The 26,620-nt window shown below is 47.1% G+C and overlaps 1 protein-coding gene across 1 annotated transcript in view; it reads left to right on the top strand.

Moving 5' to 3' along the window:
• Nucleotides 1-26,620, top strand: part of CLPB (ClpB family mitochondrial disaggregase) — a 148,413-nt gene that overhangs the window by 94,454 nt on the left and 27,339 nt on the right. The window contains exons 6-7 of the mRNA XM_055548997.1: nt 12,621-12,718; nt 24,407-24,521. Coding sequence (XP_055404972.1) covers nt 12,621-12,718; nt 24,407-24,521 — 213 coding nt within the window. The remainder of the gene's footprint in view (nt 1-12,620; nt 12,719-24,406; nt 24,522-26,620) is intronic.

Genomic DNA, 26,620 nt, shown 5'->3' with positions numbered 1-26,620 from the left:
GGCCTCCTGTCTTCCTTAAGGTTAGAGTAAAGGTCTGTATATTTGAGTGTATGTCATGCCAGTGAGCCTGGCTCAACCACCGCTCTGATGTACTGATGCTTCTCATTCAAGCAGAGGCTTTACTTAGCTTTGGCCATAGACCTGTGAATGGAAGCATAAGCCATATCTTGATAACCCCTCTTCCCTGCTATGGACATTAGGCTGGGATTGGTCAACAGAAGCTTAAACATCTGGTCAGTTCAGTCCTTTGGGGTGGTTGGTGTTTTATAGACAACCCATCAAGATTGATTGGCCTCATAACTGAATTAGCCAGATGTGTGGGCATTGTGTGCCCTTTCCTCAGCGTCCCTTCAATGTTGTTAGATGGAAGCAGACATGCGATTAGCATGTTTGAGGATGGTGTGTTTTTAGCTCATGAACAAAAGCTGCTGCCTTCTGCAGAGACTGTGGCTGTGTCCCAGACGTCAGCAGTATAATTATGACTGCTAAATTCAGCCCAGACCCCAGGCTCGGCTGCCTTGGTCTCAGCTGTCTTTGCAGAAGTGGGAGGAGGGGTGCTGAAGCCTGGGGACCCGAGCTCTTATTATAGTCCACTTTGAACTCAGCTTTATCCAGAGTCTCTCCCTCCCTACTGACAATTGCTCCCAGCTGCTTTCTGGTCACAGAACCTCCTGCCACCTCTGAGGATAGTCTGTGCTGGATTATGGGGAGAGTGGGGAATGAGGCTGGCCTCCTGAAAGCCCACAACTTCCAAGAAACTCACCCCTAATGAAAATGAGCTACGGATCCCCCTACTTCCAACACTTACATCACGTGCTATTCATCTGTTGTTGTTCCAATTGCTCAGTCGTGTCCAGCTTTTTGTGACCCCATGAACTGCAGCACGCCAGGCTTCCTTGTCCTTCACTATCTCCCGGAGCTTGCTGAAACTCATGTCCATTGAGTTGGTGATACCAGCCAACCATCTCGTCCTCTGTTGTTCCCTTCCCCTCCTGCCTTCAAGCTTTCCCAGCATCTGGGTCTTTTCTAATGAGTTGGCTCTTCGCATCAGGTGACCAGAGTTTGGCACTTCAGCATCAGTCCTTCCAATGGCTTTTTAGGATTGATTTCCTTTAGGATTGACTGGTTTGATCTTCTTGCAGTCCAAGGTCCTCTCAAGAGTCTTCTCCAACACCACAGTGAAAGCATCAATTCTTCAGCGCTCAGCCTTCTTTATCCCTCATCTAGAAAACGCTTGCCTTAGGGTTGCCTTGAGCAGAAATTCTTGGCAGGAGTTTTTGCTTTTTGCCCTTTTGCTCACCTAACTCCATATGTGAAATACCTTTGAATGTTCATCTCCATGTTTTTGTACCACCTGTTTTCTAACCAGACCAGCCTACACATTTGCCATAGAACAAATCAGGCATTTTTGTGTTTCTACTAGTTTGTGATGCTTCATATTCTGTAGACCTGTCATACTCAATGAACCAAACCCAGCCCTGTCCCCTGGACTTTCTTCCATATTTCCTAGTTGGTAAATGGCATCATCAGTACCTGTCACCCAAACAAGAAAGGATTTTAAAGTGTCTGATGACTTTGCCCTCACTTTTTACCACACTCATCTTTCTTAGAGTTTTCTCTCAAGTGCATCTTCTCCCCTCTGTCCCCATACTCTGGTTCAGACTTTGTCCCTCTCACCTAGACTGTTGGAAAAGACTTCTTGGTCTCCCTACCTCTAGGCTCCTTTCCAAACCAACCTTTACCCTGCAAAACCCCACTACTGCACTGTTTGGAAACCTGCAGTAATTTCTTATGCTTGTGAGATAACGCTCAGATGTCTAATTCAGCATGCACATCTCTCTGTGGTCCACTGGGAATCTTCTTCCACCCTATCTCCAAGAGCAGCTGGGGATGATTGCTTCAGGATTGGGACCAGTGCTTGATAGGCTAACCAGGGCCCTGTCTGCAGCCAGGTGGGCCTGGGCACACAGGAGCTGTCTCTGCCATAGGCCCACTCAGCTCCTCATTCCCTAAAGGGAGTCTTTCCTGCCTCCAGACCTTTGCTTGCTTACTTTTCTGTCACTGGGATGCCCTTTCCCCACTTCTCCACCTATCAAACCCCCACTTAGCCTTCAAGAACCAGCTCATTTATGTCTTTTCTTGTCACTTTTCCTGGTTTGCTCACGTGAAGTGAATCACTTCTCATGCTGTTACCCCACAGCAGTTTTAGGAAGCCTTTTTTTCTTTTCTGGCCATACTGTGCAGCATGTGAGATCATAGTTCTCCCACCAGTGATGGAACCCATGCCCCCTGCAGTGGAAGTGTGGAACCCTAACCACTGGACCACGAGGAAATTCCCTGGGAAGCTATTTTATTGTTTTAAAGGTTACAACCGAAGTTTCAAAAAACAGAGCTTAGCATGCGTCTCCTCTTATTCTCTCTTCCCTCTGTTCCTCTGATTCTGCTGCCAGTAGAGCCCTAACTAGGTCTCTAACCTATGGAAGGCCACTCAGTCTCCCTTCTGTCTACTAAAGAGAAAGGGGGGCTGGCCCCCTGCTCAACACCTCCATCTCTGCACATATACCATTAGTGAGACACTTTAAAGGAAGGGGTACTTAATAATAATTGTAGTAAAAATAACAATAGCTGTCATTTATTGAGTTCTTACTTTGTACCAAGCTCTGAACTAAGGCTTTATCTCTTTCAATACTTAAAATATCTTTGCAAGTTTAACACTCTTATTACCTATGTTTTCCATATGCATGCACAGAGGCATTAGGCTGTTAAGTAACTTTTTGTTTATTCCATATTCCATATTCCACCACTAGTAAGTGGCAGAGCCACTGTGGAATCTGTGATTTTGATCTCAAGAGCAGAACTCCATTTGTGTTCCTCGACCTTATACAGGATTCAGCATGAAATAGGTGCTCTGGAATGTTGGTTGGTTGATCACATGAGTGAATGAATCAGTGTTCTTCCCATTGAGCTTGTCTTCAGGCTTCAGAGAGACTGGCTGAGCATCTGTAGCTTATGCCAAGAAGTATGGATTTTGTTTCATCTCCTAATGCCCAGCTGTACACAGACATGTTCCCTCCCACTCAGTAACAAACTGCCTGGAACTCTTTCCCGGCTCATATTTACAAGAGAATGTGATAAATTCCGTATTGATCCCTCCTGTTCCACTGTAAATTTTGCAAAAGATGATTAAATAGAGCAATAGAGTCTGCAGGCATTGTGGCTCAATATGTTGTGGAGTGGCGTATCGACCTCCTCCATCCAAAGGCAGCCAGCGCCTAGCCCTGCTGCCCCAGACCAGTAATTAAAATCCTGGGAGACTGGGATTTAAAATCCAATCATATCCCTGAATCAAGCCTTCTAGCCTCCCCATGTGACGAGTGCAATAAGGTAACGGCAGAAGCATGTTTATGTCTGTGCTGAAGCAGTCCCCATAGGGTGGGTAAGAAATGGAGAGTTGGGTAGGCCTCTGACTAAATCACTTCACCCTGACACCACAGCCACTTGTAAGACAGTCTGTAGGCACATAAACAGTCCCAGCCAAAAACCAAATTTTGGGCTTCCCAGGTGGCGCTAGTGCTGAAGAACCTGCCTGCTAGTGCAGGAGACATAAGAGACATGGTTTCCATCCCTGTGTCGGAAAGATCCCCTGGAGGAGGGCATGCCAACCCACTCCACTCCAGTATTCTTGCCTGGAGAATCCCATGGACAGAGGGGCCGGGCAGGCTATAGTCCATGGGGTCACACAGAGTCAGACATGTGAAGTGACTTATTTGGGGCTCTTGAGAGCAAGGCATCGGGCACAAAAATTCACAGACTGTGCTTCAGTGTATACTTCTGTTTCCACAGCCAATAGTAGGTTTACAGAAGTGATTTGACCTTGATAAAACCATGGCCTTTGGTAACCAAACGTGTTTGAATTTCCACAGAAACTCTTGGATTTAACCTAAGCTAAAGCCAGCCTCCCCTATGCTGAGGCCTGTAATCACAACACAAGTTACTGTTGAAATAAACTTGTCCATCTGCTCTCAACAGTACCAGGAACTCCCTGAGGGCAAGGACAGGGTCATCTTATTCACTTTTGTGTCCCCAGCACCTGGCACTGAGCCAGACACATAGAGCGCTCTCCAGAAGTATCTCTGAATGAATGCAAAAACACAAATTAACACTCTTGATAAAACCTCTGTAAACAGATGTGTAAATAGTAGACCTGCCACACAGTCGTCCATTCAGTGCTTGAACACTTCCAGTGCGGGGGGAATCGCATTTGTTCCTAAGGTTGCTCACATTCTATCTTTGGATTTTCTGATGCTTAGCAGTTTCAAATATTGAGCCAAAATTTGCTTGCAAGGGTCTTAAAGTTTTACTGTTGGGTCCATGTAGAATAAATCTAGTCCCTGTTGCACATGATGGCCCTTCAAATACCTGAAAATGCAGGCATGTTCTCCTGAGCTATCTTTCCTCTAGCCTAACCCTCCAGTTCCTAAAACCACGTTTTTCCACGTGGCTTCTAAACCATTTCCTATCTCAGTCCCTCTTCCAGAACAATCTCTACTTTGTCATCCCAAATCCATGACTTCCCATTTATTGTCATTCATTTTCATCTCGTTTGTTTTAACTCTTAATGTCCATCTTCTACATGTATTTGGATCTCTTCCCACGCCAATCTGAAGTCTAGATAGATTTGGTGACTTGGCCATCCCCATATCAGGGGTGAACATACTGAACCAGGACCAAGCCTTTTTGCTGCCGTTGGAAACTTTCTTCTGTGACCTCTGATCTGTCCGTTGCTCCACCCTGCCCCGTGGGTCTGGTTAGTCCACTGTCACTTACGAACCCTCCACACTGAATGGCACTCGGCCCACATTTCTCCATTGTGTGCTCAGGATTGTCCTGAGACACCCCAGGATATGTCTCCCTTGTAATGGGGGAGGGGATTCATCATCCTTTTCTCCTTGTCCCCCTGACACCATACTATATTGTCATTGTTCCTGTCCCTATCTGTCGCCTACCAATCTGGGTTCTCCCTCTGGACAAGAACCAGTCAGATTCCGCTGTGTGTGGCCATTCCTGCCTCAAAGTCAGTAATCAGTGATTAATGAGGGCTGGGTCCAGCCAGGAGGCAAAAGCTCTCTGTTCCATGAACTTCAGAAATCCACCTCCCTGAAGACAAGGGATCCACCAGACTGTGTGTCAGAGGGTTCAGACTTCCAAATGACCTGGGGACCAGCTAATGTGGATCATCATTCACCCTGGAGAGGGGCGTCCTGACTGGGAAGAAAAGAGTTCCATTTTGTACCCTTTCAACAAAACTGTCTACCCCAAACCTGCCTCTGGAAACACCCACAAAACTTGGCTTTGGAGCATCTGAGCATGTTGGTAGGGAAGAGGAAAGATGATTTGTCCCTCTTTTTGAGTCATCGGACCTTTGGAAAGGAGCACAATGTGGTGGAAAAACCAGATGGCTTCTTTTAAAAAAAGAAATCAACATTTTATTATGTAAAATTTCAAACATATATTTCTCTCAAAAAGCGAATAGTATAATAAGTCCCAGATTTACTGTTTTTCTGCTGAATGACCGTGGGCAAATTATTTTAGCTGTCTAAGCCTCTATTTTCTTAGGAGTCTTTGTATAGTGAATAACTGCATATAAAGGCCTTAACACCCAACACATGTTAGCTTGTCTTTCACCTTGCTCTTCTATCAGACTCAGTTAAATCATTTGTAAAATGGAAAAAATAATACCTCTCCTGCTTTCTTCATCAAATTCTTGTGTGTTAGACGCTCAGTTGTGTCCGACTCTTTGCAACCCCATGGACTATAGCCCTGCTAGGCTCCTCTCTCCATGGGATTTTTCAGGCAAGAACACTGGAGTGGGTTGCCATTTCCTTTTCCAGGGATCTTCCTGACCAGGGATCAAACGTGAGTTTCCTGCATTGCAGGCACATTCTTTACCATCTGAGCCACCAGGAAAGCCATATCAAATTCTTGTTAAGAATTAAATAGGAGGAAGTAGTCAGCACTGTGTATGGCATGTAGTCAGTGCTTAGTAAAAGTTCTTGGTTACCTGGGAGGCATATCTTCAGGTGCGCATGTACGTATGTATACAGATTCTGTTGGAAATGGTTAGTGTGGTCTAAGGGGAAAGTTCAGGAGCCACAGCTCTATTCCCAGTACCGCTGTGCTTCCTGCAGTATCCTGGACAGGGCTCCTCTGTCTTACCTTCAACCCCTGGAAACACACGGAGAATCAGTGCATCTCTGACCTGAGGAGCTACACACAGACTAGCTGGGAAGACTAGACAGGTGGACTCCTAGAAACGGGAGGAGTGGGAGGATAATAGGAGCCCATGGATGATAAGCACTGAGAGTTGGAGGGGTGGAGAGGCTCCCCGGAGAAGGGGCCCTGAAGAAGGGGTAGGGTCTGGATAGTCAGGGAGACGAGGGACCAGGGTACTAGGCCTGAGGATTTGCCCCAACAGTAGTGTGGAGGTGAGTGAAGGTGAGTATGGAGACGGGGCAGGCGCATGGCTTCTCTCGTGTGGCCACCCCGTCTCAGAATGCGTCCTTGATGGGGAGCTCGCAGCCAAAGAGAATGAATCACTCCACACTGATACCTCTGATCATGGGGGAAATTTCCCTTATTCAATAGTAACTTCTAATTGGAGATAGTAAACAGACTGTTGAAATAGTAAAAATTAGGATGAAGGTGCTAAAGGAGTCAGCAGTAAAAATGGGACTTCCCTGGTGGTCCAGTGGTTGAGACTGTGCTTCCTCGGTTGGAGATCCACAAACTGAGTGGTGTGGTTCAAAAAAAACATGGAAATATTTGGAAGAATGAAAGTATAAGTTATTACAAACATTGTACAGTTTGTACAGTCTTTTTTCCCCCCAGCTTTTTATCTTTTTACACTTTTTACACATCTTATTTTAGTCCAAATAGAACCCCTTGAGGTAGGCAGGGCTGTGATCATGACCACCAGAGAAGTGAAGCAAGACCCTAGTCACAACCAGGGAGCAGTAACCCCCATCCGTGCTGGCTTCCAGGCTGTGTACTCTTCGGGGACAGGGAGGTAGCTGCAGGTGGAGAAAGGGGCGAGTCATGAAAACCAGGTGTGGTAGATCCGGATCCCTCAAAGGCCAGGATGGCCAACAGGACTGCAGGGGTGGGAAGGAGTAGGGGAGCCTGTCAATATTATTGATAATATAGGCTCACACATTTGTATAGGGCAGTTACTGGGTTTGGTTTTTTTGGTTTTGTTTTTTTTAAGCTCTCTTCTTTGCATTTTGCATCATTGTCTTGTCTTTGATATTCACAGAGGTAGCAGAAAGTCAGAACAGAGTGGTGTCAAGGGAGGAGGGAATAACATGCCTTTTTGCCTCTGCCACCCCAGACTTGCTGTCAGCCCCTTGCTGTCAGGAGACCTGAATCCCATCTCTCACTCTGGTTCCACACTCTCCCCAGGAAGGGCAAGTGGGCCTCTCTCTGCAACCACTTCCTCCCCACTTCCCACCACAGAGATAGATAGAGGGTGTTGAGGCTTGACCTGACCTGCCACCCAGACGAAGAGGTTTAGAACTAGCAAAGAGACTGAGGACTTTGGTCCACGGGGATAAGGAACATGGTCACATACTTCACTTGCTATGAGAAGGGCCTTTCTGGGGCAGGAAGAATGGCCATGTTGTGTGTGGCTCTGGAAGATAACACCTAGAAAGAAGTCCATTCATTTGGTAAATCTTACTGAACATGTGTTCTGTGCTGGCCCCTGTGCTAGGTATTCAGGATATAGCAGTGGATCAGCCATGGACCCTGACTTCTGAGAGTTCTCAGTCCTGTATGGAGACAGACTGTTATAACATGGTGATCAATGTAGTAAGAAAGAAGCAGAAAGGCTCATGGAGCACAAAGGATCGCACCAAATCTGGGGTGAGAGGGAAATAAGGAAGGTTTCCTGGAGAAGAAGCCTGAACTGAGTCTTAAAAGATGAATGGGTATTTATAGGAAGTCCAAGGTGAGAGTGGGGTTAGAGAGAGAGGTTGGGGCTCATGCAAAAAGAATCTGCCCTCAGTTTAGTGTGGGAAACCCCTTGGCAGGCCATGAGCTTGGAATGGGGCTCTGGCCATGCTTGAGGAAATCAGGGTGACTCACCTGTTCCGAATGTAGTCGAGGTGGGTCTCTTCTTAGGGAATTGGAAGAACTCACCATTAAGGTCTCTTTTGCCTCAGAAAGCCCTTAAGGCTGTCAGACCTAAGGCAGGTGCTGTACCAAAGAAGAGTAGCAGGCTCCCTGGGCCCCCGTGGGCCAGGCCCTCTCTCCCATCAACACCAGCTCCACTTCCTTACCCTGCCCTGGGTGTTGAGACCCCAGCCTGTCATTGGCACCAGCCAGGACCTGTCCGTGATCATCCACCCCCATCCTACTTTCCTGGCCCAAGCCCTATTGACAGATCCCCCAGAATCTGAAGGAATTCAAGACAAATGGTTAAGAGGATGGAGTTAATAAAATTTGAAAAATTGAGGCCTGTCACTCCACTAAACTTTTTTCAATACCACTGACAGAAACATATTTCCCCAATGAGTGACCTTCCACAGCTGTAGCAGGCAGGCGCAGCCGCAGCAGTGTTGCCAGGAAGCCAGTCTGCTATTTATCAAATATTATAAGCTGAGACACACTAATCTGAAGCAGGGGAGGAGTCCTGCACTATACTGCCTGGGGTGCTCCAGGTGTTGGCCCCAGCCCCAGACAGCCAGTGGGAGGTGACGGATGGCCTGCGATTAGCTCTCCCCACCTCCGCCCAGCCCTCTGACTTACTCCCAGGAGCCTGACCCTCTAGACCAGCTGCTTGGCCCTGAGGGGCCCTGGGTGGGAGGCATGGTGAGGTCAGGCCAGGGCATGGGCCATCCTGATGCCCCTGGAGAGGACAGCCGGGTGAGGCCCAATGTGGTTATTTATTGGAGTGTAATGGTTTGTGGCCGTTGGTCGTGGAGGTGAAATCGATCAGTTGTAGAAGTCAGGTTCTATCAATTATTACAGCAATTAGTCAAGTCAGAACATCAGAGCAAGGGTTCGGGGGCTGAGGGACTAATATTAGGTGGACGTTACCCATGGCGCCCCAGCCTCAGCTTTCCTAAACTGGGAGCAGACGTGCTGACCCAAGGCTCCAGAACCTTGGGGAGCCTGGCTGGCTTCCCGCCTCAGGGTGGCTGGGGTGAACCTGGGTGAGAGCTCTTGGGCTGGAGACAGACCGAGCACAGCTTTAAACGGCGTCCCTGTGCTGGCTGGCCCAGTGCAGAAATGTCCTACCTGTCCCATCCCATCCTTTATGAGAAGTGACACAACTCCTACTAGAAATTACTCAGTGGCCAATGTTTATGGCACACATTTTTCATTCTGTAAGCAAATATAGATCACTGACAGCACTTGTTTGAAGCAGCTAATCTCACCCTCTGTTCTTTCTTCCACTGTCTTCCTCTCTCACCTCTCTTCCTCTCCCCCTCCCCTTCTCTCTCCTATTTTTTCCTCTCTTACCCAGTTCTCTTCTTCTCTTTGCTCTTCTTTTCTTTCCCTTCCAGAGGTCTCTCCCACACCCCCCTGCCACTCTAGCCTGTATTCAGTGACAGAGCTCCCCTTGAGGCTGCCTCAGAGAGGAGAGGCCTTTCCACTGAGTGATTGTAGCTCTCTTCCAGCCCTAGCTGTGGTCCAGGAGCTTTGAGGAAAGGGATGATGCTGTCTGCCCCGCCTCTCAAGCCTTCGGTGCTGAGCGCCAGACAGAACAGGGCTGGCTGGGAAAACTGGGTCAGGTGAACAAGCCCCTTAGCACTGTGGTCTTCTTGCACCTCTCTCTACAGGTCTGCTGTCCCTCCTTCTGCACACTGATCACTCTCGGCCTGAGTCATTGTTGCATGGATTGTCTCTTGTCCCTTTTAGCTTCTGGAGAGCTGGAACTGTGCCTAAACTCTAGATAGCACCTAATCTAAAAGATGGGACCAGGAGCCTGCGGAAGAGACAGAGAAGGAATGGTCTCAGGGGTGTGAGGAAAACCTGAAAAGTGGTTTATATAACTCAAAGGAGAGAGTGGCCAAGGTATTGGTTGCTGCAGAGTGATCAAGAAATATTAAAAAAAAAACAACTATTCATTGGCTTTGGCAGTCTCCCATCTCCCTATGTACAGGGCCCTGATACACAGTGCCCAGTAAGCAAGCACCAACAGAATTGAAAGAAAGAATAAGGCTCCAACTGAGCTTTGAGGACTTGCCTACTAGTTAGGAAGACACTCTTCTCATTAGGGAGGCTGCATTTTATCCTATAAGCAGTGAAAACCATGGAATGATTTTTCACCAGGGGTGTATTGTGGCTGCCCTAGTTGGAGTGTGAAGAATTGTAGTTAAGAAAACCTGGAGTAGATTTGACTCCTGGGCCAAGCAAATCACCAGTTTTGTGACCTTGGGCTAGTTATCTCCCTTGAGTTTCCACATCTATAGCACGGGAATTTTAATTTCCACCCCTCAGGATGGTTGATAATATATATAAAATACAGAGTACATAGTAAACACTAGTGGCTATTATTTTTATCATCACCACTTCTAGATACATACTCAAGAGACATAGAAAAATACATCCACTCAAACAGACTTGTACACAAATATTCATAGCATATTCATAATAGCCAAAAGGGGAAAGCAATTCAAATGCTTATGAGCTTGATGAATAACAAAATGAGGTATGTCCACAGGATGCACTATTATTCAGCCATAAAAGAATGAAGTACATGCTATATTCCTACATTCATGTTGTGGCATGAATGACATGTGCTACATCATGGATGAACCTTGAAAACATGGTAAATTAAGCCAGATGCAAAAGACCACACCATTTATGTGAAATGTCAAGCGTAGGCAAATATAGGGACAGAAAGCAGACTAATGGTTTCTGGGGTTGGGGGAAGTGGCAAATGTCTCTGATGATGGTGATGGGGTTTCTTTTCAAGATGATTAAAATGATCTGGAATTAGATACTGGTGAGGCTTACATGATGATGGAAGTGTATTTAAAACTACTGAATTGTGTACCTTGAAAGGTATGTGAATTGTGATTAAAAATTATCTAAATATTTTATTTTGTACTAGCTTCCTATTAGAAAATAGAATCACGTAAAAAAATATTAATTTTTCTTACTGATAATAAGCTTCCTTGGTCTGGGTCGTGCTTCACGTTCTCTGCTCCTTTCCCCTCCTCCTCCCATGCTTCTTCCTCTGCTGCCGCGGCAGACAGCCATGTGTAAATGCTTAATAAATGACTATCATTGTTGATGAGTTTATAGTCCTTAAAGAAGCAGAGAGTTTCAATAGGAATGGTTTTATATTGTGATATGAATGCTGCCTCAGCCTGTGATTGAGAAACACTGATTTTTACTGTCCATCAGCAGTGACTGAATATCCCCTCTGAGCCAGGCCTCATGGTGACGCAGCCTTTCCTGTGTGTTTAGTGTCCCTGGCCAACTTACTACATCCTCATGGCAGGGACTGTGTCTTAACCCTTCTTGAAGTTTAGACAACGCACTTCCTTAGCAATAAAGATCAAGGAGTATTTGTTTGTTTGTTACTTTAATGTTCCATTTAACACATAGTTCTTGAGAGGGGTGCTTTGGGCCAGGACCAGATCTGATTCTTCCATGTCCTGAGTCCCAGCTCATTCAGGGTTGGACAGATTTAATGGAATGGTCAGTTTTCGAAGAGGAGAGTGAGGTGCCCAGATCTGGGCTTTGGGGAGGAGATTCTGACAGTGTGGGGGTTAAAGTAGCTTATCTTCCATGACTGTCAAGGCTCTACACCAAGCAGACACTTTACACAGGCTCATCAGCTGCTGGCACTTATAAGTGAGAGAAGGTAGATGCATGGCTCCAAGCAAGGCTCTTCTTTTTGTTATACTTCAAGTTCTTTGTCTTCGAATCATGGGAACCAATGACTGGAGGAGATGCCTGCCTGAGTGCACACGCAGCAACAAGTAGCACAGGTGAGGGCTGGCACAGTGGGGTTGCTGATGATGGCCAGAGCTCAGCTGACTCTAGCAGGCAGGAAGTGAGCAGGGAAAAGAGAGCATTAAGCAGAGGTAGAGGCAGAGAGCAGAAAGAAGGGACCTTGTCATTACCTGGGATACTCTGTGCTTTAGATTTCTATATGATTTTTGTGAATGAATATTCATCTGTATACAAACAAATTTGATAATGCAGACATTTTAATGAAGAATGCATTGGAGTTGGGGTGTATTAATCTGTATGTGTATTGGTATATTTGTTAGCATGTTCAGCTGTGTATATTTTTGTGGGCACAGCACACCTATGTGTGTGTATAGCACATCTGTATGTGTGGCACCTCTCTGTGGGTAGTGAGTTTTTGCATGTATGCATGCACATGTAGGAGCCTTAATACCCTTACTTCTGTGTCAGAGAGGACCGAGAGCTCCTCTCTCAGAGTAACTTGACATGTGTTTCAATCTCTTAGGTTTTATTGCTCCATATTTCTGTTAGCGTTCCTTACACTGAAGTCAAGGCCTATGCCACCTCCCAGGGAAGGCTGAGGGTCCACTGATCCCTCACAGAGGCTCTGTTTCTCCTTCTCCTCCTGTCAGGAGCCAATCCCTTGCAGAGGAATGAAATGGGACACACACCCTTGGATTATGCTCGAGAAGGGGAGGTGATGAAGCTTTTAAGGACTTCTGAGACCAAGGTAAGTCTCAAAGAAAGGAGAAGGCCTGTGGGTACTCCATGCTTCATTTCATCTTTCACTCATTAAATTATATCAGACTCTACACCAAAGGCCACTTCTCCTTAGAGGATTATTGTCTATTTAAATACAAATCCAGCCTCTACTTATCAAGAATCGGAGGCATCCCCTTTCCTGACCAAGAAGCAGCCTGGGCCACTTCTGGCTTCTGAGGACTAACTTTTAAATTCAGTTTCTGAGGTAGTGAGCCTTCCAGCTCCTTCCATGAAGGAGAGGGGATAGCAGGACAAAATCTTCACTTCATGTATAGAACAGTCTTATGGACTCTCTGAGAGAGGGAGAGGGTGGGAAGATTTGGGAGAATGGCATTGAAACATGTAAAATATGTATGAAACGAGTTGCCAGTCCAGGTTCGATGCACGATACTGGATGCTTGGGGCTGGTGCACTGGGACGACCCAGAGGGATGGAATGGGGAGGGAGGAGGGAGAAGGGTTCAGGATGGGGAACACATGTATACCTGTGGTGGATTCATTTTGATATTTGGCAAAACTAATACAATTATGTAAAGTTTAAAAAAAAAAAAAAAAAATCTTCGCTTCAGTACTATTTCCTCAGGTCTCATGCACTCTGCAGCCTCATCAAGTAACTCTTTTCCATCATCTCTCCTTCTAGAACTTTTCCCTGACCCCTTCCCTCCATATACACTCCAGAGATCCTTATGTAGAGTATGAGGCAAAACAGTCTTCATCCTAATTTGATTTTCTCATCCAGACTTTTGAACCGTCTAAAAACAGGCTGCCTTCTGTTCCTCTCAGCCACCCAGCTATAACTTAGAAAGTACTTGGCAGAATCTAAGAACTAGAATCACAAATGTCAGAGCTGGGACCTGAGAAACCACCAAGTCCAGTAGATGGGAAATCTTATCAAAGTAAAATAAATAAGTCAGAGGAAAATAGAGCTGTTCTGGTTGAAGGAGAGCCTATCCTTTCCCCCTGGGTAGCCTCCATGGAGGCTGTGCTGTGGGGCACACATTTTAAATCTGAAACCTCGATCAAATGATTTCTTTTCTTCCCGGGGAAACTGGAGCCCAGGGGTGTGTTGTGACTTGCCTTTGGTCCCAGAGCAAGTTAACATCAAAACTGTTACTAAGATCACGTGGTAGGTTCACTGGCAGGACAGGAACTGGAAGGCTTGGTTTCTGACTGTCAGTGTTGGGCTTTTTCCAGCTTTGTGGAATCTCTCTCTGGCAAATTGGCTGCAGTACTTTGAGATGATTAAGAGTGGCAGGTCCCACCTAGTGGCAGATACTCTGTGTGTCTTGAGTAAGAGCACTTAGGTTAGGTCACCTGACTGAGCACTCAGCTGGGGTTGTGATCCCCTCACTGACTGACTGACCTCGGGCAAGGGCTTCTGCTCCTGAAGCTCAGTTTATCTCTGTGAAATGAAAACACGGTGACTGAATGGTTTCTGTGGTTCCATTCAATATACCGCTGGTCTGTGTAGCGTCAGGATAAACTAGGTCATGCTGTTGTAACAACCCAAAATTTCAGTGGCTTAAAACAACAAAGATTCATTTTTACCTCGTGCTACACGTCCATCATCCATCATGGGTCAGCAAAGGCGGGCTCTGCTCATCTGTGATGCTGAGGGACCTGACTGGCAGAGCAGCCGCCCTCTGGAAGAGAGTACCCTGGAGGGCATCCCACCGGCAGCTACATGCTCAGCCTGGAAGTAGGACCCTTTACTTCCACTTACAACTTATTGGACACAGCTAATCCCATGTTCCTGCCCTAGAGTTGGGTCTGCTTCCCCTATTCTCTAAGGAAATCCCTGAGCACTGTTCCACGTCACCTCAGGGACTGCATCCCTGTCATTATCTCCCCTTTGAGGCCAAGCCACTGTCCCCTGAGAGCCAGCGCTGCCCTTGGCCAAAATTACTCCTGTTTTGTCAGGTCGTGTGACATAGGGCCAGCACTGGTCTGGTCACGTAAAGCAGGAGAACAGACCTCTTCATATCAGCAGGGATGGAAGGGTTAGGGCTGCTGAGGGACCCTAATGAAATTTGGCTGCCCAGGAAATGTCTTGATGTCAGCCATATCAATACAAAGTCAGTGTCCCAAATGAGTAAGTGGCAGTTGCTGCCTCTGTGCCAGTCAGATCCTTCTAGACCACAGAGGGCTACCTTCTGAGTAGACTGAGCTCTCAGAATCTGTGCAGAGGTGGGCAGCAGGGAGGCAAGCAGAACTGTGCCATGAGAAAAGGCTGAAGGCAGTGGGGCATCTGGCCAGGAAAGGAGAGATGGCACATGGGCACAGAGACGGCTGTGAGGAGGAGGGGAGAGAGGAAATGGATTCAGTGCCAGGGCTAGGACAGAGCCAGGCTTAAAGGGTGGCTGCTGCCAGAAGGAGCCCCCTCACAGAGCTGTGAGCCAGGGCAGGGGCTGCCTTTTGAGGCTAGAAGACCACTCAGAGCCAGCCAGGGGTTTTGTCACCTCTCAACATGAAGACTGTTTCTCTGTCATCACCTCTCTGCATTTGATCCCTTTACACAGGCTGGATTTCCTCTTCTGTAATGTTCAGCTGTCTGCTGAGCACCTCCACCTGATTGCTCTGGGGTCCCCTCAGATTCTACCCACGTGAACCACCCTCAGCTCTCCCTGGACATCAGCAGCATTGTCTTCCTCTCAGTTGCTCAGCATCTCCATGGTCTCCCATTCTTTCTGCTCTGCTCTTTTTCTCCAAGCTGCAAAAAAAACTACCTCTTCAAAATTGTGAGGAAGAGTTTCAGGGGGGAAACATTGCTTTAGATTGGGTTATGTCACCCTCTGCCAGGAAGTAAGCATCAGCTGCTCAGCTCTTGAGTTCAGGCCCTAAGTCAGTGACATAATAATTCAGGCCTGGAGGGTGCTGAGGCTCCAGCCTCAGACCTCATGTCCTGGCTCTTTGTCTAGACACGGATTACCACCACTCTGATCTTATCTTCCTCCCCTTCTGTCCATCCGGCATCTCCCTGCCATCTAGCTCAGCCTCTTCCGCCTTTACTTGCCTCTCTATAGTCAAATATGTACTCTTTATAGAAAATTTGTAATTATAAAAGTCATCTTTCCCATTATGGAAAATCTGGACAGTATAAAATGAAGATAATTAAATAAGTCAGTGCATATTTATAGATGACATCTGTATGCCAGGTTCTGGGCTAGGTGGGAAGAAGATATCTGGGTGAACCCCTCAAGGAGCTCACAGTCTGGTGAGGAAACAGACAAGTAAAGTGTGACACCACTGAGTCATCAGTCCCAGGGAAGCCCAGGGACTGTGGCAACCCATGGTGGCTTCTAATCCTGCCTAGGAGATCAAGGAAGGCTTCCTGAAAGAGATGTCAACTGAACTGACTCTCACTTAAAAGCATTTTAGCCCTACTATCTATACATAACTATTATTAATGTTTTTAATTATTTATAGTCATAGTAGGTACCATTTATCAAGTGCATCTAGGCACTCTGCCAGGTCTCGAATATATAATTTTTCTAATGCTGTAACAAAGCTATGAGGTAGCTCTTATTTCCCCCCCTTTTATAGGTGAGAAAACTGAAGGTAAAATAGAACGTGACTTTTGAAAATCAGGCTATTATAAGCAGCTATTGAGATACGAATCAGACCGTTCCTCTTATGATACTACATTTACCTTTTCTGGACATATCTGTACATAAGTGGGTTTTTTTTCTTAGCCTGGTTGATAGCCTATTGTATAAACCATGGGTCTCAAACTGGCAGCCACCTTTTATTTTGCCAGTTCACAGTTTTTTTTAAATGTGAGTGTAGTGCCTTAGAGGTTGTAATGTGGACTCTCCAGCCACAGGTGTCTGTTTCCTATCGTGTTGTGTGCTTACCTGTCAGGCATTTATATTTCCTTCTTGGTCCTGAAGGTATTTGAGTTATGACCCTAGTTCCATGTTTGGAATCTATGTTTTTTCACTTATTATTTCCTGATGGTTTTCCCATTTTAGAATTATCCATAAGCCTAATTTTTAATTTTATTCTGCCTTTTAAAATATGTCACTTATCTAAGAATCTCTGTCACTTTAAGTGGCCTAAATGATTTGTTTCTCATGGCTTATTTGCTTAGTTCTCTCAGCAGTCTCTGTGTATGGAAGCCTCCTAGGCCCCCTAAGAAGATCGAGAGGTGGATGAAGCCCAGCTCCTGTCTCCTGAGCTGGGTATCAGGAGAGGAAGATGGGGAGAGGCAGGCGCTCTTAGCTCCGATACCCACAGGCTCACTTGTGCCTTAGGAGGGGTCCACGCAGAGCTTGTGGGGGTTCTAAGAAAGCATGTATCACCTCCAGGCAGAATGAGCAGGGCAGGCTTCATAGAGAAGGTAACCTGTGATCTCACTTTGAAGGATTTCACAAGCTGAAGGGTTTAATACTTAAAGCTTAGACCATTTTCACATCTTAACTAAGAGACAACAGAGAGGTGGAAATATATCTCTGTGCACATGATGGCAGATAAAACAAAAATATGGGGAGCTATTCCATGATGAATATTCAGCTGAGGGGGACGTGCTGGTGGCAGCCCGCATCTCCACTCCCAGATCCTCACTCCACCGAGACTCACGAGGAATTTATTGCTCATTTTAATCACACCCAGAGAATGAATTGGCAGGAATATTAGGCAGATAGGTCTATCATATATATTTTATTTGCATATCCCAGTGACAGAATCACAAGCACATTTCCTGTCTGTGTATTTTTTCATTTGCTGCAGGGGTAGCTGGGGATGCAGGGCTCCCCTGGGCCCCGCATTCCGGGCTGCACGCCTGGGTGCTCCCACAGATCTGGAGGAAGCCATCAGGAGAGAAGGGGTGAGGTATACAGGAACGTAGAGGGTTATGTTCCGCCTGGCTTAGGATGAAGAGAAACCCCCTTCCCTGCCTCATCGAGCCTGCTCCCTGCTTCGCATCTCATATCAAGTGCTGGTGTGCTGCATGCCTGGCTCTGTGCTTGACCCAGACAGCACCATCCAACCTTCGTTATAGGTTCTCCATGGGCTAGACAGAGCACTCCATGCTTTATGGGGATACACCTTTGCATTCTTTCTCTTTTAACTTTTAAAAAATCGTTCGTTGAAATGTATTTGTATAAGGTACTCATAACTATACAGCTCACTGTTAATTTCACAAACTGAATATACCTAATCAAGAAGTAGACTATTACAGGCATTCATTTGTATCACACTCCCTTCCAGTCACTGTCTGTCCCTCAAGGGTAAGCATTGTCCTGATTTATTTCACTTTTATTTTTACAAAACTTCAAAAATAGTACAGCAAATTCCCATAAACTTCCACCTATATTACTGGTTGTTAACATTTTATCATACTTGCTTTATTATGTAGAGATGAATAATATAAAGATATATAATTTTTCTGAACTATTTGAGAGTTATATATACATGATCCCCTTTTCCCCTAAATACTTGTATGAAGGTCCTAAAAAATAAAGGACATTTTCTATATAACCTCAATACAATTCTCAGAATCAGAGCATTAATATTAACTAATCTACAGATGTTATTCACATCTCACCAGTTGTCCCAATAGTTCATTTTACAAGGAAAAAAAATTTTGGTTCCAAAGTTGGATTCAGTTGTCATGTCTATTTAGTTTCCTTTAATCTGAAACAGTTCCTCAGTCTTCCTTGACATTCTAACAAGTACAGGCTGGCTATTTTGTAGACTGTCCTCAATTTGGGTTTGTCTAATGTTTCTTTATGATTCAATTCAGGCTGTGCATTTCTGGCAAGAACACCCTCTGGTGTTTATTTTCAATAAATTCATTAGGTATCCCCATGCTAAAAGTAGGAATATGAAATTTGTGTTTTAAATCTCCTTTCCCTAAATAGGTTCTGAACTCCCTAAAGGCAAGAACGGGTCTTCTCTTATCTCCGGGGTGGAAGGTGCAGGCACTGGAGTCAGACTGCAGGAGTTAGTGTTCTGCCTTTATTACTTGCTACCAGTGGGACCCTGCTTTAATTACTTCCTCTCTGGATGATGAGGGAGGAGATCCTCTGACCTCCTTAGGGCTGTGAGGGTAGAACAGCTGGTCCCAAATCAGGCAAGATTCATCAGTTCATACTCAGACTAAGGAGTGGAAGTTTGAGGAGTAACAGGGTATTTACGTAGTCTCTGAGTCCCACCCTACAAGACACGTGTTAATTACATAAGAGGAAGATGATGGTGGAGAAACTTGGCACAGCCCACCTTAATCAGATGATCGAAATTAACATCCCCAGTCACAGGTACATCATCATCACGTACCTCCTGATGTGACACGCTGAGGAGCATACAACCCATTTTCTCACCTCAGCCCCTCTTTGCCCCTCTTAACCGTCTCGCCATTCTTGTCTCTGGGGCAACCCAGCTATTTGCAGAGGAGCAACATGATCCAATTAACATGTTAAAAATACTGATCTGGCGGCAAAAGGAGGATCAGGTGGAGGAAAGAATGGACCCTGGGATGCTGACATAGCGGTCACCAAGTCTTCATGGGACTGATGCTGGCACTGTACCCAGCTTTCCTCAATACGGATGTGGACTCTGAGCTAGTTCAGGAGACTTTCAAGTCCCTTAGGTGCCCCTCTCATCCCCCATTCTCCCCTCCTGTCTGCTCGACATTTCCCAGCCTCCTTTGTTGGACCCCCTGTGCTCCTCTTGTCATCACTCCCTCTTCTCAGGACTCTTCCATCATCCCACACCTGCCCCCCGAGTCTCATCTTCTGCCCACTTTGTTGACCTCCCCACCCAGGCCTCTCTGCCTCCCCCAGCTTCAGGACATGGTAGAAGCCCTGACTATGATGTGAGTTGGGGTGGATCCAGGGAGTCAGGAGGGTGGGGCATATCTGAGTCTGTGAGAAGCCAGGGGGCTGTGTGCCCTGACCTCCCTCTAAAGGCAAGCTGCATCTTGGACTCTCTTTTCTTCCCTCTGCCACACTTTTCCTGTTTTTTTCCCAGGGTCTCCTTCTGCCGACCACCCCTGCCCCAGCTCCCCTCTCAGTAAACACATCGCTAGGTTTATTATCAGATTTGTTCCCTGAGTAATGCCCAGCAGCAGGGGTGCTGCCATACCCTTCTCCCTGTAACCCTAACCCACAGAGCTGCTCTGCCCAGCCACCCACCTCCTAACAAGAGCCCAGCTAGGCTTCGCCTCGGCCTCCCAGCCCTTTCCTGTAAATGCACTCAGAGCCAGGAGGGGTGCCATATTAAATCAAGAATGATGAAAACCAGTGACTGCGATTATCCAGCCGAGATGCAGCATAGGGAGCTGGTTGCTGCTGGCTTCAGGTGAGGGCTTCTGAAACTAATTGCATGTGGCTTTTATTAAGAAGATGATCACTCTCCCTCTCCTGCTCTCCTGGTGGCTTCCTTCTAGTGCGTCTCCACCCAGTGTTCTCGGCTTCTGCAGGCTGGGTCACCTACCTTGTCCCCTCCTCTACTGGAACCCTGTCGAAGCAGAGCCTTGACCTCATTCCCTGTAGTCTTCCTCCCCATTGCCTCAGAAGCCAGGAACAACAATAGCCCACATTCATGGACCCTTACCAAGGGCCTTCTCTTTCCTCCCAAAGAAAATACATACAGACCAAGTAGTTTCCTTCCCTAGGTTCTTCCACTGGTTAGCTCTCCACAAGCCTGAACTCATAGCTCACACTATTAAAAAGTCATTCATTCATTCAGCTTTTTTTTTTTTTAATTTTGGCTGCCTGAGTCTTCATTGCTGCGTGTGAGCTTTCTCTAGTTGCAGCGAGTGGGAGCTACTCTTCATTGCTTGTGTGGGCTTCTCACTGTGGTGGCTTCTCTTGTTGGGGTGCACAGGCTTCCCTTGGCATGTGGAATCTTCCCAGACCAGGGATCAAACCCTTGTACCCTGCATTGGCAGGCAGATTCTTAACCACTGGACCACCAGGGAAGTCCTCAACATATTTTTTTAATATAAGCTCTGTGCTAAGCATTTGGGAAAGAGCATGAAGTAGTAACCTCATATGTGGTTTAATCCCATTGTCCTGTACATTTTTATCAAAAAGTCTGGTCCAGTTTCAGAAGTTTCTCTGAAGAGCTGTATATGGCTCCAGGCGTAGAGGGGGTTGTACTCGAATCAGGGTGTGCTCAAATTTAGGCCATAGGTTGACTCTTTCCCAGTACTGTTTAGAGAGCTCCTGAGAAACCTGACGCTCACCCCCATAGAAGTCCAGAACCCTTTCCCATTGCTCAAGAAAATAACAATACTAAGATAACCTAAAATCATGACACTGAAGAAGAGTTGCAAAAGGTAGAAATGTTGCCCTGGAGAAGGCTCAGGGAGGCCATGATGGTGGTACCCAAACCAACAGAGTTGTGGGGAAACTCCTGTTAAGCTTTGCTTGCAGCGAAGAAAAAAGAGGTGTGTTTTGTGAGGCCCCACAAACCAGTGGATGGAAAGCACCTAGAGGAAGAGTTCTCTACCATGTAAGGGAAATTGACAGGGACAGCTGAGACACCCCAGGCAGTGGAGGTGTCCTGAGAACTCAGATGGTGTTGAGACTGCCCAGCAGACTCAGGGTTACTGGGGAGAAGTCTCAGGAGCCACACTGGACTTGACTCCTGGCTTCTGCTTAAGCCAGAGCACTTCTTCCCCTTATCTGTGGGGCTCCATGCAGATTAAATTAGTTCTAGCACCAAAATAAAAACAAAGGCACTGGGTTAGAAAATTAGTTATCGAAATACAGTAAAGAAGTAGTTAGCAAAGTTTATCAAAGGCCTGCACAGGCCAGATACTGTGTTGGCCACTGAGTCTCTCACACAGCTACTTCTGCATATACATTCACTGTGTGCCAGAGACCTGCCCAGTGCTTCATATGCATCATCTCACTTAATTCTCACCAGCATCCCACAAGGGTCCTGTGAGGTAGGTATGAGTACCATTGCCATGCTAGAGATGAGGAACTGAAATTCAGGGAGTTGAATTAACTCCCCAAGGTGAGCTTACTGTTAAGTAGATTTGTTGTTGTTGTTGTTGTTGTTTAGTCACTAAGTCATGTCCAGTCTTTTTTGACCCCATGGACTGTAGCCCGCCAGGCTCCTCTGTCCATGGGATTTCCCAGGCAACAACACTGGAGAGGGTTGCCATTCCCTTCTCCAGAGGATCTTCCCGACCCAGGGATCAAACCCATGTCTCCTGCATTGGCAGGTGGATTCTTTACCACTGAGCCACCTGGGAAGCCCAAGTAGATTTGGTGAGGTTTAAATTCAGGTCTTTCTGGGGCAAAGCTGGCTTCTTTCTGCCACACGATGTGCCTCACTATGAGCCAGAAAGGTGTCAAACTTCATATGGGGCCTGCTGTAAGAATTCAGTGAGACACTACACAGAAAGTTCTGATTACCGTGCCCGGCACACAGCAGCCATCTCACAGACGGCAGTCACCTCATTCACTTGGCAGCACAAATTGAATCCTTCTGTGATCCAGGCCCTGTGCTAGGTGCTGGAGTTACAGGGATGAATAGAGCATGGTCTTTGTCACTACTTCCTCACGTGTGGAGCAAAGAGATAGAAACAGGCAGTTAAATAAGTGCTCTGGAGGTGCCAGGGCAACAGGCTCTTTAGACAATTGGGTATTAAAGCTAAGATCACTTAGAGATGGGTGGGAATAGAGAAGACTTACGTGCTGAGGGAGCAGTGTGAACAAAAGGCCCAGAGGTGGGAATACCCATCCCTGAGGGGAAGTGACCTAACAAACAGACCTCCCAAACTCTCGGAGGCCAGGTTCCTTCTGCACCCTGCCTGACTGCAAGCGGGCCAGGCCACTGGCCGGTGCTATACCGGCCTGTATGTGTGCATCTCTCCATCAGAGCCTTTCAGTCCAGTGGACCCAAGTGCTGAGAGGGGCTGGGTGGACAGGGAGGAGGAGGAGGCAGATATATGGCTGGAGTTGGCAGAGCCAGGTGATGTATGTGGTGCCTGAGGGAGCTGCACAGTGACGTGCTGGATTCCAACCGGCAAGCGTTGCTCCGCTGGGATCGGCGCCGAATTATTGCTCCATATGAAACCCCAGGACTGATGGGAGCTTTCAGTTACAGACTGATAGCAACAGCCAAAATTGGATTGTTTGCTATTTATTTTTTTTAACTTCTGTCAAGGTCACTACCATAACAGGAAAACACTGCCCAAGTAGCAGGTATTTTTCATCCACTCTGCCCGCAAGAGCAATCTGCAGCCACCACTTTTATGACAAGGCCTTACCTTGGCAGCTCGCTTTCTAGAAAGCTGTCAGTGTTACAGGAGCCCTAGGGAAGAGAAGCCCCCGGAAGACCCAGGTCTTTCTGTCTCACTTTAAGACCCGCTTCCTGCCCCCAGCGCCTGGCCTCCATCGATGCTTTATCATCAGACCCATGCTCTCACCCCCCAACCCAGTCTCCAGAGAGTGCCACAGCTCCCAACTTGCCCAGTATTCCAGCTCCTTCAAGTCTCTCACCTCCCAGAAATGTTTTATGTTTTATGTATCCTTCCCTTCTCCGTACTCCTACACCACCCAATCTAGCTGTTAATTCCTCTTTGTATCTGTCATCAGCTTCATTTTCGTAAACATTCACCAGCTGCGTCCACTGTGCCAGGACTCATGCCAGAAATAGCAGTGAGTAAAATGGGGCTCATAGTTGATTTGTAAGACACAATCACAAATATGCAGCAAACTCATTTTCAAGTAGCTTTTTTCAGTGATAGGTACAGGGCTAAATGTAGGCACACATGCTTTAGAACCACAAGGGAAACGGCTGATCCTGCCTGAGAAGTATTCATGTACACACCCTGCCTCGCCTCCCCTGCCTGACTTAGAGCTCTTTGAAAGCAAGACCTGGCTCTTCTCCCCTCCCTTTCAGTGGGACAAAGCTCAAGCCTCCTGCTTCTGTCTTTTCTGAAATGGACCAAGCCAGAGGCCAGACACCTGCCAGGCACTCAGCATCATCTAAACCTGCCAGGGGCCAGTCTTCCTCTTGGCCCCTTCCCCACCTTTCCATCATGGCATACACAGTGCCAGGAATTTAGCAATTGCTGAATAGTTGTGTTTAATTGAAAAATGCAGTATCATTGACTTGAAGGGTGTTGATAGCTCTGGTTTGAAAACCAAAATGGTTTTCAAGAGGGTAAGCAGAAAATGAAAGGAACCTATTTATTTGTAAGCACTCAGTGCTTACCAGCCATAGCGCTAGACACATTCTGTATACAGCATCATATTTAATCCCCAATTTGCAGAGGAGAAAACTGAGCATAGTAACTTGCTCCAGGTAATCACATCTTATAAGTGAGAGAGCTGGGATTCAAACCAAGTCTTCTGTCAGACTCCAGACTGAAGAGTTAATCTAATGAGTTGGCAAAAAAGTTCATAAGATCTATGTGAACACCATAAGAATCGTTTGGCCAACCCAATACTAGCAGTACTTATTTTACTAGCAGGGCAAGCCAGGACCCCTGAGCAGTGGCCACCAAGGTAGGGAAATGAGGTGAGGACTCAGACGAGGGGCTGAGAAAAGAATGAACCAAAGCTGTCTTTCAGAACCCCCAGAGGCCCAGACCCCCTGCTTTTTCCCCCTGGGTTGGGGGGATAGAATGAAACTAGGGTCCTCCTGGGTCCGGCGCTCCTGAGCCGCCTTCCATCTCTCGTCTCTCTCCACAGTACCAAGAGAAGCAGCGGAAGCGGGAGGCCGAGGAGCGGCGCCGCTTTCCCCTGGAGCAGCGGCTGAAGGAGCATATCATTGGCCAGGAGAGCGCCATTGCCACAGTGGGTGCAGGTGAGTACATGCACACCGAAAAGGGCGTAGAAGTTTGTGGTCTGCTGCAGTGAGGTGTGGTCCTGCCATCTCCAAGCTGAGGAGAAGGGGCTGTTATTGTTACAACATAGCATTTGTAAAGTGCTTCCTGTGAACCAGGCAGTGTTCTAAGCTCTTTGCATATGCCACGTCATTTAATCCTTACAATCCTATGAGGTTGGTCCCATTGAATCCCTATGTTACAGATGAGAAAGTTGAGGCAGAACACGAGTAATTTGGTCAAGGCTTCTTTCTGTGCTTTGAATTTAACTCTTGACGTTCATCTGATTTACTGACCCCACCCCACCCCCGCTTTTCAGGTGGAGAAACTGAGACCCAGAGAGGAACAAGAGCTTTCCCATCACTAATATTGTCATAACTGAGCTAGAACTAGAGCTTTGGTCTCCTGTCTCCCGACGGGGACTGTGCCATCCTTCAATATAATTTGTCGGAGGCTGGCTCAATTCTGTGGAAAACATCCCATGCAAGTCTTGAGTGCCTTCTTCTCTACCTCAGAAGCGCTTATGCCACCTTGGGATCTAGACCATCTGCTGATATCACCCCTCATCTCCTGACCTTCCTGCTCATGCATCTCCAGTGGAGAGAGATAAAACTGGGGTTGTGCTCAGGATGGTGGCCTCACCATTGTTCTCCTGAGGTGCATGGCTCCCTGAGGGTAACCTCAAGACAGATGAGGCAAGGGCAAAGGAATCCTATTTCTGACTTAGACAAGGGAGTATCCCCTAAGGCAGTGGTTCTCAAAGTGGTCTCTGGACCAGCAGCATCAGCATCCTCTGGGAACTTGTTAGAATGTAGATCTGATCCCAGACCTGTGGGATCAGGAGCTCTGGTGATGGACCAGAACTCTATATTCTGAGAGGCCCTTCAGGTGAGCTAATGCTCAGCTCAGCTTTAAAAGCCTCTTCCCTGCGATGTCTTGGTCAGGTGCATCCAGTGCCACCTCTAGTCCCACCAGATGCAGCCCAGCAGCTGCCATGCCCAGCACCAAGCTCTGCTCGCTTGTAAAAGGAGACATGAAGCTGAAATTGTCAAGTCCCAGAGGAGTCAGTGAACAATGAAGGCAGTCATCCCTGTGACACACTGGGCCCAGCCCGTCTCCATCCTCCTCACACACCAGTGGGACTCATGGTCAGGTCATGACCTGACCACCAGCAGTTAAAAGGAGCCCACAGACCAGATCTGCCTCAGCAGCTGGAGGGCAGAGACTACCTGCAGGCACACCCAGGAGCCAGGGAAAGCTTCTATGAAGACACAAGTCCCCACTACTCAGGCCCAAACCTCATCAGGCTGCCCTTTTGGGTCTGAATACAGACAGCCACCCTCAGCTTGGAGGTGGCAACCCCCCACTTCTTTGCCAAGGCCATGTCTGAGGTAAAAGGAGAGGAGACCTTGGGAGCTCTTGGGTTGAAGAGAGGAGGAGGAGCCCATTGGAGAGATCAGTGACTGAGCCAAGACCTGAGAAGCAGGTTCTACTAGAGTTTCATGTCCGCTTGGGCCAGAACTATAGCTGCCATCATGGTATTTACCCTCCACTTCTTACACAGCCATTTCTTCACATGTTGCCCACTCCTCTGATCTCCTGTTTGTCACCAGCTTCTCAAGCCCATAAGTTGTGAGACTTCCAGAAGTAGTTAGGGGAGGGAGGAGGACATTAAAGTGGAAAGAATTCAGTCAGCCAGGGCTCAAATGGCAGGTGGGCCACTTACCAGCTATGCAGCTCAGGCTGGTCACTCAGTTTCTTTGAGCATTAGTTTCCTCACCTTTGTACCAGGGATCCAGACTCAGAACTATAGGACTGTAGAGCATATGCTATCTCCAGTATGTACCAGACAGTTCTCAATAAAACCCAGTCCCCCTCCTCTAGATGTTTACTGTCCAGCGTTGGGCACTGTGCTCCATAGGTCAGGCCCACAGTTGTTTCTGTCAATCCAAGACTGATCCCTAGTCCCAGCCCCAGACTGGCGTCTTCCCCTGGTCCTTCTCCTTGTCTCTGCCTGCTGCCAGCCCAGAGCAGGAGTAGATGGTTCCACTTCCCACCTCCTAGGGGCTGTCAGAATGTC

Source organism: Bubalus kerabau, chromosome 15, assembly GCF_029407905.1.
Source record: "Bubalus kerabau isolate K-KA32 ecotype Philippines breed swamp buffalo chromosome 15, PCC_UOA_SB_1v2, whole genome shotgun sequence".
Taxonomy (NCBI): domain Eukaryota; kingdom Metazoa; phylum Chordata; class Mammalia; order Artiodactyla; family Bovidae; genus Bubalus; species Bubalus kerabau.
Note: the sequence above shows the minus strand (reverse complement) of the source record. Positions and strands in the feature narration are given on the sequence as shown.